At 39.1% G+C, this 12,207-nt stretch overlaps 1 protein-coding gene across 1 annotated transcript in view; it reads right to left on the reverse strand.

Moving 5' to 3' along the window:
* The window catches only part of LOC139218828 (astrotactin-2-like), a 251,718-nt gene that overhangs the window by 176,992 nt on the left and 62,519 nt on the right, over window positions 1-12,207 (reverse strand). Inside the window, exon 3 of the mRNA XM_070850535.1 lies at window positions 5,378-5,798. Coding sequence (XP_070706636.1) covers window positions 5,378-5,798 — 421 coding nt within the window. The remainder of the gene's footprint in view (window positions 1-5,377; window positions 5,799-12,207) is intronic.

Here is a 12,207-nt window from a genome sequence, read left to right on the forward strand (position 1 = left end):
TTTTTTTACATAAGATTTAGTAGCATGCTTGTAGTTAAAAGAAGAAAAAATAAATAAATACGCGTGCACATCGTAACCCTGATGCTGTCAAAAGTATGATCACAATGTTGTAACAAGGTCTTTGGTCAACTGTTATCTGTGATCAGATAATTAAACTCATTAGTGAGAAAAAAAAGCAGATAATACTCTGACCAACCAACTTTTCCATGATAAAACATCAATTACCACATATTCAGAAGTTACACAATCCATTGTGATCTACAAACACCAGGTGACACATGCTTGCATCTTTAAAGCGGGAGTAAAAGTGACCTTCTGTCCACAGAGCAGATATTCCAGCTATCAAATTGACAACTTTTATTTTCAGTTCAATCAAAGGATAATGTGACATTGAATTCTGCAGTCTATATGACCTCTTTAAATAGGTGAGAAACAGCAGGAAGAAAAAAAAAAAAAAAAGCATTCGCACGGTAGTCATAGATGAACATTAACAGCTGCTTAACCGTCGCTATGTGCTTAAGGTTATGAATGCTAAGTGTTATGAATGTGAGGACTAGTTTTGGCAGAGCAATGGCGTCTGTAGCCCAGTCACGTCTGATTGTTAGTTGTTGTTCAATGGTATGAACTGGTATTGTGTTGAGAAAATAACATTCTCTCTGAATCAAGCCATTGTCATTTTCAGCTCAGTCTCTCAGCATACTTACTGAAACTTCAATACACAGATAGTAAATCCATAGCCGTCTTTGGTCTTGAATGGGGAAAAATGCAAAGCCCAGATAAAAGTGAAAAAAAAAAAAAAAAAAATCTAATTAACTATTACTTAATCTATAAACGAATAGCATGGTGCATTCAGCACTAAATGAAAGAAAAGTGGCCAAGAAGAAATGATGTATGCTTTTACAGTTGACAGTAATGGACCACGTTACAGTCTCTGCCTTTTTTTTCCTCCAGACAGACATATTGAGGCTGAGGCCTGGGGCCGTTTCATCCCAGAGGATGTTGTTGACCGGCCAGAACAATAGCAGCATTAGCTGTATATCACCTTCGGCTATTAGCTCTAATCCCTGGTGCTGGTGGTCTGCTGTATTCTGCTGGTCTTCTGGTGGATCTCTTTTGAAAAATTGGTTTTCATTGAACTTTCTGAGTTTCAGTCAAATTCTATTACTATTAACTAAGAGATTTTGGAAACTCATACAAACCAAATTTTCAACTCATCTACATGGTCAGTCTCAGCAATGTAATAGTTCATCACCCCTTAGAGGCAAGCACAATTTGGTTGTGTTAAGAGATTCATTTGAGATTCATTTGTGCATAAATCCATCAACCTTGGTTTATTTCATTTTGATTAAGGAAACAACCAAAAGAAACAAGAGAACAGCACAGACCAGTAAGTGCGCCACTGATTTTTTAGTCACAGTGGAACTGTTGTTATTTGCTGTGACTGTTGCTAGCAAGACACTAAAGCAATGGCAATATGGCTGGCCCCAACATATGTGAGTGTTATGAGTTAGAAGCTGATTTTTTTTTTTTTATGATCTGAACAGGAGCACTCCAATTGACAATATAAAAGCAAAGATAAATCTCTCAAGGTCTGCTGCAACGATAGAGAAGCACCTTGTTTTCAAAAATGTTGTAGCTGCAGGTCAAAAGAAAAGAAAATGTTACTGACCCTCTTGACTGTGAATATACAGCAATGTGCAAAAGTCTTGGGCAGGTGTGAAGAAATGCTGTAGAGTAAGAATGCTTTCAAAAATGTCACCATCACCATCAGACTGCCATCATCACGCATGCCTCTGCCTCTCATTTACAGTGCACAGCAGCAAGCCCCATCTTCCAAGGGTGGCCACACCAAATATTCATTTGATTTAGATTTTTCTTCTGTTGACTTTGCATTTTGTGAATTGATAAAAACAAACAATTCAATTTTCATATTTTTGAAAGCGTTCATACTTTACAGCATTTCTTCGCACCTGCCTAAAACCAGGAACCAAACCATACCGGGAACATTTTTCTCACACCAATGAAAAGGCTTGATTTCTACCCAGTAACAGCTGTTTTTCGAAAATAACTTTTTCCAAACTGATAAATAAAACTGGACTGTTTATAATTATTCATTAATCACATATTATTTTGTATAATATTTGAATAGCTGTTTGATATGATCGCATGTATGTATGATTCCCCCCTCTAAATATATATAATACAGGCTGCACATATAGGTTAAAAGTGGAAAGTGCAGCTTGCTGCTGTGCACTGTAAACTGAGAGGCAGAGGTGTGCGTGATGATGGCAGTCTGATAGTGATTACTGGTCCCTGAGTACTTGCCACAGAGCAAGAGTTTCAGCATGCCGCTATGGTTTTTCTGCACCTGATTTACACTGCCCAAGTTGCCCAATGCATTCCCGAAGCCATGGGAATCTTACTGAATAATAAAATTGACAGGCCTCATTTGTTTGGTTGTCTGTGTAACAAAAGCCAATGCCATTGCGCAGCCCTGTGAGGCATAGCCATAATCCCTGGGGATAATACTATTGAGTTCAGTTGAATGGGGTTATCTGTCAGCAAGGACAGACAGATAAAGGATGAATGGTATTTGGAGACTTTTGGGATGCTGAGCAGCACAGAACAGGTGGGACAGCAGTTAATCGGCCCTGTATTCAAATGTGGCCACTTTATGCAGAGTACAGATGGGGAAGCAGTGGCATCAAATCAAATGGTGTGTGTGCCATCTTTTGGAAAATACCAGATTATTTATGAGATTGATGGAAGGATGGCTTTTTGAAAAAAGAAAACCACCAAAGTCTGACATATAAATTAGCCTGCTTTTGTACAAAATATAAAAGTCATTGTGAAATCCCTGGAATTGGACATCATATTATCCACATACTGACGAAATTAATTAATATGTAGAGTAATAATAGAGCTCAAGCTCAAATTGAGCTTTTCAGCATCCCTGTAAAGAACTCAGGCAGGATGTTTTTTCATTCAGGATCAGAATTCTTTGCCAGCCTACCTTTACATATCGCACAATGACTCTTTGCTTTGCAGTACATTCTGCTCACAGAACGTAACCTCTGCAGTTAGCACAACTGTTTCCTTATATGTTATACATGATATTATATATTATATATATATATATATATATATATATATATATATATATATATATTAAACATGTTACACATGATTCAGGTTATTTTGTAGTTAAATACTGATTCGTAAAAGTTCAGTTTGCTAGATCTTAACTTTGTTTTGAAAAAACAATTTGGGAGTTTGTCGGGCTATATTGAGAATATTCTTATTAAAGATCAAAAAGTATATTGCTCGTCATCTCTTTAATCAAGGCTTGAAACAGCATAGAAGAGATTCACCATTTCTCCCACTTGCACATAAAGAATAAATGATCAAATCATAACCTTAATTTATCTCACGTTACACATGGTGGCACTCTAGATTCATCTTTGCATGGTGTCTCAGCATCAGTAGATGTACATTTAGGGATCTGTTCATGGCTGGTGGTTATGTGGTTCATGTGTGTGTTTGCATCATGTCTTGCTGCTTACAACCAGTTTGCTTGGCTCTCTTCTTAGAGCCATTTGGGGACAATTGTCACCCATTTGCTCTCTTGTGATAATGGCATAATTTGGTGATTAGCCCAAGAGACAGGATTGTACAGTAAGTACCGTGACCTCTCTGTCCTTTGCCGCCCTTCATTTACCCCCCCACCCCCCCCACCCCCGAGTCTAATCCCAACATTCTGCCTTTCCTCTTGAGGATGGAGCAGAAATTAACCTTTGTCCCTTCACCTTGTTGCATAATTCTAAGTTTCCTTTCTAAATAATGGCTGCTTTATTTGAAATCAACACTGGGGTGAGTGTCTGTGTTAAATAAAGGACGAAATAGCAGGTAGCATTCAACATCATGGAACCATAAATGTAAGTTTGTCCTAATTATAAAGGGAGAGAAGACAAGAGAGGAATATCTCTGTTTGGTCAGCTGAAGAGATCGTTTACCTTTAAGGTCGGTGTAAATAAGGGAGGTCATTGCATGAATTGCGGTGATTACTCCTGTTACTTGTCCCTGTACTGAATTTATTTGCATGTTTGAGTGAAATCAGAGGAATTCAGAGATACAGAGAGTGAGAGGCAAATTAAGGTAATACTTAAAATGTAACATGATATAGCCATGTTACATTTTTTTCATGGTTGACTTGTAAGTTGGATATAATTTAATAATATAATTTAACTTCATACAGGTTAACGGACAACATGCATTTTAGTCAAGACTTCCCCTCAATAGCTCAACCATGAATCAGTACTGCACTTGAGACTAAATGAAATAATGTTAACTTAAAACTTGAACGAAATATCAGCAGTGGTTTGTCCTTTTTCTGCCTATTTGCAGTAAGTAATGTACGCATTCACCTGCAAACGGCTTGTGTAAATATGGTTAAGCAGAGTGATAAATACCATGGGAGCAAGAGGGCATTTCCACTAACTTCACCCATGCATAATTCAGTATGACATGAATAACCAAGGCACCCTCCAACTCAGTCAGCAGCCTTCAATTATTTAAGCCTGACTTTGCAGAGGAGCACCCCAGGTTCAACAGGACATTATATCAACAAATGCTACATAGCCTGAGATTATAACTTGTTTGAATATCTCCACAGAGCTAGACAATGGCAGGATAGAATTGCCCTCGCAAGAAATGCAGACCCCTGAATATGTTTAGCGAGGGTCATTGGGCCAGCAACTGACACACATCAGTGACTGATGCCCCCAGTCACTTGACCTTTATGCATTACATTAAATTATATGACACTGCATTACTACTACATCACTGCTTGGCACACAGAGTCAATGGATATGTTAACTGAGAGGGAGCAGTGGCTATGAAAGAGTGTGGATTCACTGTCAATGCGGTCTCAGAAGGGAAGACGGTTCATACTTAATAATATGACTCATGGAATACATTGCTTTTTTTTTTATATTATTACGAGGGTGAAATAATGATGTGAGTCATGCAAAACTGCTTATTTTCGACAAAATGTAAGCAGTACATGCTGTGCTATCAAGAACATGGGTGGGCTGGCCGGAGCCAAAGTGAACTGTCCAGGCTGGTCCATCTGGGGAGCTGGCACTGAGAGCCTCCGCGGATGTACAAATCACGCTTGCAAAAGCAGGACATGTACCACTGAGCACAACAGATTTTGTATGACAACAAGTGCTCATAGTTGAATGATAGATACACAACCAGCATCACGCTGTTAATCTTACAGCTATCGGATAATTAATCTCCACTGTATGCATATGGTCATCAGATTCATTATACTAAATTGTTTTTCAAGGGGAAATTGTTTGAACAAACAACTTACCTCGTTTTTCAAAGTTATGCTTCACCTCATTTTCCTTGCACATCATGTCTGTGTGTCCAATGTTAACTCCATAGTCCTCCTGGACCTTCCCGTCACTCAGTTTGGTGTGGAGCTGGTTGGGCGTGGAATTAAGTGAGTGTCCACCTGGGTCCTCCTCATCACAGTCATAATCATCAAGAATGGGGGTCTCGCGGATGGGCATACCAATGACGGAGCTTCCGTGCTGGTGTGTGCTTCGAGAGCCCCGGTAACTGTCGCGGCCCTGGGGTCCGAGCAGGACGGAGGGGATGTAGTGGATCTCATGGGTGGCCTCGGTGCTGGCGCTCTTCTGGGGGATGCGGCGGCGCTTGCACCAGCGGTGACGGGTATACAGGACGAGGGTGAAGAGGAGAATTAGGAGGAGGAAGGCAATGAGGCCGCCCTGTACAAAAGCAAGAGAAGAAGACGGAGAGAGGGTGTGAGGGAAGCACACAGGGACGACTCTGACGCTCACACTTATACGGTAATGTTGATATTTCACGTGGTTCACAACAATACAAACAACTAATATAAAAAGGGCTTCACCTCTAACAATAACATTTACTGCAAGTGAATGCCATTTCTATTAGACTGAATGTCAATTAGCACCATTTGCCTGTGATTAAAGAGGTCTAGAAATATGTGAGACTTGAGCATAATGATAAGAACTAAAGCAGGGATGCTTCATAAAAAAACATTATTTAATCTATGAAGAAACTAAATAACACATATATTGTGGTAATTAACAATGTTTATTGTTGAACTTTTAACATTCAAATGCATTTTTGTAATGCTTCTGTAAAGAACATTTATTTTTATTATTTGAAAAAAAAGTGCAGGTTTTTTATTATTATTATTGAATGAATGTTTTGTTGCTTTAAAGTTAGTCCTTTTTTCCGTGAAATGTTTGTTATTTTGACTTGCCCCTTCATATGACAGAGGAAGCTGGTGCGAACCTTAAGTATTTCTGAACTTATTTAGGACAAGAAAGAAGAAGAATGATAATACAGGACACCCCTGTAGCTATGATGACATTAGCAAGTAATTAGGAGGTACAGAGATACACTGATTCGCATACACACTCATACAAACGCACTCAACACACAATGAAACTGCTGTACAGCACATTGCAGATTTTTAGCCCTCAAAATCAGCACTTTGTTAGCACATTGTGCACTTTCAGCAGGCAAACATGCAGGGTACAATTACATACATTTAAATACTGAAATCATCGTGTACAGGAGATAGACAGCATACCAGTAACGCCTTATAATATAATGTGGCCCATCATCATCAACAATATCATAAACTACTCCCTAAAATAATGAGTTGAATCATTCTCAACAATAATTGGACACCATAAGATTCACAAATGATGAAATTATAGGACGGATACGAGGAAAGATTGCATTATATTGTACATGTAAGTGTTTCTGTTGCGTGTGTATGTGTGTGTCTCCAGCACATATACACAGAAGTCAGGGGTGGAAATTATTTTCCTTTGTAGCAATGCTGCATTAGCACTCCTATCTTTAAAGTGTCACACACACCAATGCCCCAGGGTTGTTAGGCTGTTTTGCTGCTCTCTTTTTTTCCCTAAGCAGTCACCATGGTCCTGTAAATTCATAAAGGAGCATCACATTTCTTCATGGTTCATTCAATATCTTGCCATCTCAAAAACATCAAACACCCTGCCATACATGCTGTAGCTGGATGATAAAGTAAATCCATATGCACAGACAGAATGCTGGAAAGAAAGGGAAGGGCATGACTTATTCTTGGATTTTTCACAATGACATCCAATAGGTGAGACGTAGTTTAATTCAGCAAGACAAGGCAACCTCTAGGTGATATATACAGGATGTCAGACAGAGAATGCAGAGTCTGCACTTTTGCAAGCACACATTTAATGATATTTGCAAAATTACATATATGCACACGCGCATGTGTCTGAACTTGAGCCATACATCCACGAATACAGGGAACACGTGTGCACACGCTCACGTACACCCACACAAACTAAATCACAGCAGAATAATAAATAAAATCCACAAGGGTCATTCATCACAACATTTAAAATTCCATCTTCATGAGGAAAAACAAACCCCTTTGAAATTATAACTCATGCACTGCTGGGTGTCCATAAATCAAACTATGCTGAGAGGAGAGGCGGCACAGAGAGTACTAGTACCACGGACAAACTTGTTCATTAATCTCCAATACGATGGCAGCTTTGCAGAAATGCAGCCCCGCAAACTCCCCTTAGCCTGCACTTCTACATTAATTCCCACTGAAGAACAGCAAAAACATGTGACGGCTTATGTTTCATTTTAGCAGCCGAGCGATAATGGAGTGACACTGAATGGCTCTGCAGCTGCTGAGAAATGGCGATGTAAAGTTGGAATGAAAAAGCTGAAATCTCAGTTTAAAATTATCTTCCTTTAAGCAGCCTGAAACATGAGAGAAGTGTTTTCTGCTGATCAGTGATGTCTTTATTCATCTCAACGCTGCTGTAACACGCCAGTTGATTGCCACTGCACAGAAAAGAAAAAAATGCTCATGGAAATTGAAATTAATTGCACCTTTTACAATTACACTTGTGCACTAGTCTGACATTTCTGACGTTTACATTCACATTTCACACCTCAATTAGGCTTATTATATTTAAATTTGAATTCTGCAGACTGGTACAAGTAATGTTACAGTACAGACAGTCTTAAAGCTTTGCCAAGTGCAAGCACACCTACTAAAATGCTGCACTGTACCACATGTCAGCTTTTGTGTTTTCATATCTCTGTTAATCTGACTCTGTCTCTGTCACACAGTGCCCTTAAGATTCTCTCAAATTTCCTTTCCCGTATCATCTCTCAATGTTTTCTCCGCACTTCCCACCGTTCTTGCTTTTTGTTCTCTCTCCCTTCCCCACTACCGTGTGTCTCTCAGTCTCCATTCCACTTCATGTTTGATCACATCTGTCTTCCACTCTTCAGTACAACAGCCATATAAATTCACAGTGGCAGATGTAGCCATGAGGGAAAATGGGTTTTCTGTTCATCTTCAGACCCTACAAATCCCTGCTGCTTTAGTCCTAAGTGACTTCACAGGGAGGAGAGTGGCTGGAGGCCCCATAATTTTGCTTTTTTTTCTGTAGTATAGGTTTACTTGAATCTGTGATTGTTTTCCTTACTTTGCATTCCTTTTCCATAATAATGCTCCCATATGCTTTTTCCCCATATTATGCTCCATAATTTCCCATCTGAATCACTTTGCACGTTATTCTTTCCCACTGCCTTTTGTTCTTCTCCCTGCAATCTTCTCCCATTAGCTTTCTCCTGTAAATGTACCATCTTGTCCCTACTTTTTACCTTTCATTTCCAGCCCTCCCATTCCCCTTTTTTTTCCCCTCTCTACTGTGGATTATGTTGCCTCTTTTCTTTCATCATTCCCTGCCAGGCTGGCTTGGTGCCTTTTCATTCCATTTCACTTACTTTATATCCGTATTCTTTTACAGGCTGCATGTAGAATTTGGCTACAAACACCACAGTGAATTATTCAACACTTCTGCTAACCTTTTTTTCCAACAGACCTAATTCCACCAAATTCCTCGGATTTAGAGATGGAAGTCACCTTAAAACTCCAGATGGAGAAGGACAGAAGTATGTTTGTACTTTACTTTTGGTGCATATAAGAGCAAGCAGTGATAGCCAGAATGATATGGTTTGATTGTATGACCTAGGAATGTATCTAAAAGTGGTGGAGAATGCTATAAGGAAGAAAAAGGAATTTACAGTTAAAAAAAAAAAGATACTAGACTGCCACTAGGGCATATAAACTGTACTACTTTGCATTATTCCAGTGTTTACTGAATTTGCTAAAGCTCTGCATAAAAATAAAACCTCCTGGTGCAGTTTTTGCGTTTGGTGAGATTCTAAACACATTACGCTAGCAATGAATAGAACTTTAGATGGCTGGCCTAGAAAAAAGAAAAATGCAATGCAGTTAACACAGCTGTTTTCTGGCTGTTTGTTCATATAAAATACTGTTAGGGTTACAGTGAAAGTAGCTTTTGCAACAAAACTTGATAGGCATCTCATTAAAGTTTTAATAAGGTCAACTCACCAACATGCAGGGGAATCTACTAAACATCATTATGTGCACAGTAGAGGCAATTTTATTTATTTGATTTATTGTCAGGGTTTTTTATGAACACATAAGAGAGCTACACTTGTGCAACTGCCACAGTTTACATGGGTGCTTGACCACATCAACAACATTGATACCTGATTATAGTAAATCGAGAAGTAAGAAAGTCAATAGGTTAAGAAACCCAGAAGCAAAAACTAATTAGACTTGATCATTAAGCTTAATTGAGGTGAGTTTGAATTAAAGTTATTCAATCACTGATTAATTGTAGACAGCAGCAAGTGTGTGTTAATGAATGAAGTAGCATCAAGCAAGGTAGGGTTTTTGTAAAGCTTTAAAATAAGCCATACTGGCATGAAGGATTTTTTGTTAAATTTTAACTTTCAGTCTGTTTAAGAGTCATAATGGAACCTTTAGTTTGCACTCATATTATTTGCATAAGCCATTTCCAATGCAATTTCCTGTTCAGGATTGAACTTCTTCTTAAATGGTGAGTACAGTCTGATATTCACATTTATATTGCTTCTTATCAAGCAAAGAGTCACAGAGAACTATTTATATCCGTTTCCCGTGTTCTCATGAAAAATCATCATTTTAGAACCCGTTTTTGACCATTTAGGTTGTCTTGCAAGGTATGTGGTTAACATTTACTTTGCCAGCATCTCGCAACAATATAACAACACCTTCAGTGGATTTGTGTGGGTGCTTTAAGCTGTGATATTCTTTCTGCATATTTATGCCGTTGTATCTAATCTCCGCAATGTGACTCTCATTCTGATGGCATTTGTTTGGTTGAGGACAGAAATAGCACTGTCATCTTGAATCTCTTGGATGTGTCACCTCTCTTTGGCCCATTCATCGAAAAAAAAAAAGGAGCCTACAATAGCAGATGTCTAGATGCTTTGTTACATTTTCTAATCAAAGGTAAGTGAGCGCCATGAAGTCAATGAAAGCAAAAGTAATTGTTGATTTCCTGATTCTGTATCAAAAATGATGTGAATAATAAGGAATGTAAAGTAATGTTTTTTTCTAATGGATACTGAAAATGCAAATAACCATATATTGTGATGAATAGGGGTGTCACGATTCTTGATTTGATTTAAACATAGCTAAAAAACTGGGGGAAATTGTCAATCCTGCTTTTGATTTTGGTCATTTAAGCGATAAAACTTAACTTAACATGCATGGTAGTTTGTCTGTTCACTAAAAAGTATCTAAATAGCACTTAGAAAATAAAAATGTGTGTGACACAATATACAGCTCTGGAAAAAATTACCACTGCAAATTTTTCTGAAATCAGCATCTCTACATGTATGACAGCCATTCCATTCCAGTGTCTGTTGAATTCCAACACAAGCACACCTCACTCTACTTAATGAGGTACTGATTAGGTGATCACCTGAACCAAATCTTATTTAATGAGGAAAAGTATAAAAACCACTGCTGTGGTCATCACTATCCTCTTGCAATAGGACCAGCTGGAAGGCAAAATCAGTGCGAGTAGTACCTCAAAAGTAATTGGAATCACAAAAATAACTATTGACCATGCCAAAAGAGTTGAAAAGATAAGTTTTCAGTGAGGAAAAGAAGGGTTCAATTCTGGCTTTACTGGCAGAGGGATACAGAGAGCATCAGGTTGCTTCGATCCTTAAAATTTCTAAGACAGCGGTTCATAAGAACAAGGTTAAGCAGCAGACATTGGGGACAACAAAACTACAGACCGGCAGAGGGCAAAAACGACTCTCCACTGACCGAGATGACCGTCAACTCATTCAAATGTCACTCAGCAACCGTAGGATGACATCAAGTGACCTACAAAAAGAATGGCAAATGGCAGCTGGGGTGAAGTGCACGGCGAGAACGGTTCGAAACAGGCTTCTGGGGGCAGGGCTCAAGTCGTGCTAAGCTAGAAAAAAGCCCCTCATCAATGAAAAGCAAAGAAGAGCCAGGCTGAGGTTTGCAAAAAACCATAAGGATCAGACCATAGAGGACTGGAGTAAGGTCATCTTCTCTGATGAGTCCAATTTTTAGCTTTGCCCAACACCTGATCGTCTAATGGTTACACGGAGACCTGGAGAGGCCTACAAGCCACAGTGTCTCGCACCCGCTGTGAAATTTGGTTTAGGATCAGTGATGATCTGGGGGTGTTTCAGCAAGGCTGGAATCGGGCAGATTCGTCTTTGTGAAGGACGCATGAATCAAGCCACGTACAATGTTATCCTGGAAGAAAACTTGCTTCCTTCTGCTCTGACAATGTTCCCCAACTCTGAGGATTGGTTTTTCCAGCAGGACAATGCTCCATGCCACACAGCTAGGTCAATCAAGGTGTGGATGAAGGAACCCTGTCATGGCCAGCCCAATCTCCAGACCTGAACCCCATTGAAAACCTCTGGAATGTGATCGAGAGGAAGATGGATGGTCACAAGCCATCAAACAAAGCTGAGCTTCTTGAGTTTTTGTGCCAGGAGTGGCATAAAGTCACCCAACAGCAATGTGAAAGACTGGTGGAGAGTATGCCAAGACGCATGAAAGCTGTCACTGAAAATCAGGGTTATTCCACCAAATATTGATTTCTGAACTCTTCCTAAGTTAAAATATTAGTATTGTGCTGTTTAAAAATGAATGTGAACTTGTTTTCTTTCCATTATTTGAGGTCTGAAAACACTGCA

Source organism: Pempheris klunzingeri, chromosome 19, assembly GCF_042242105.1.
Source record: "Pempheris klunzingeri isolate RE-2024b chromosome 19, fPemKlu1.hap1, whole genome shotgun sequence".
Lineage (NCBI taxonomy): Eukaryota > Metazoa > Chordata > Actinopteri > Acropomatiformes > Pempheridae > Pempheris > Pempheris klunzingeri.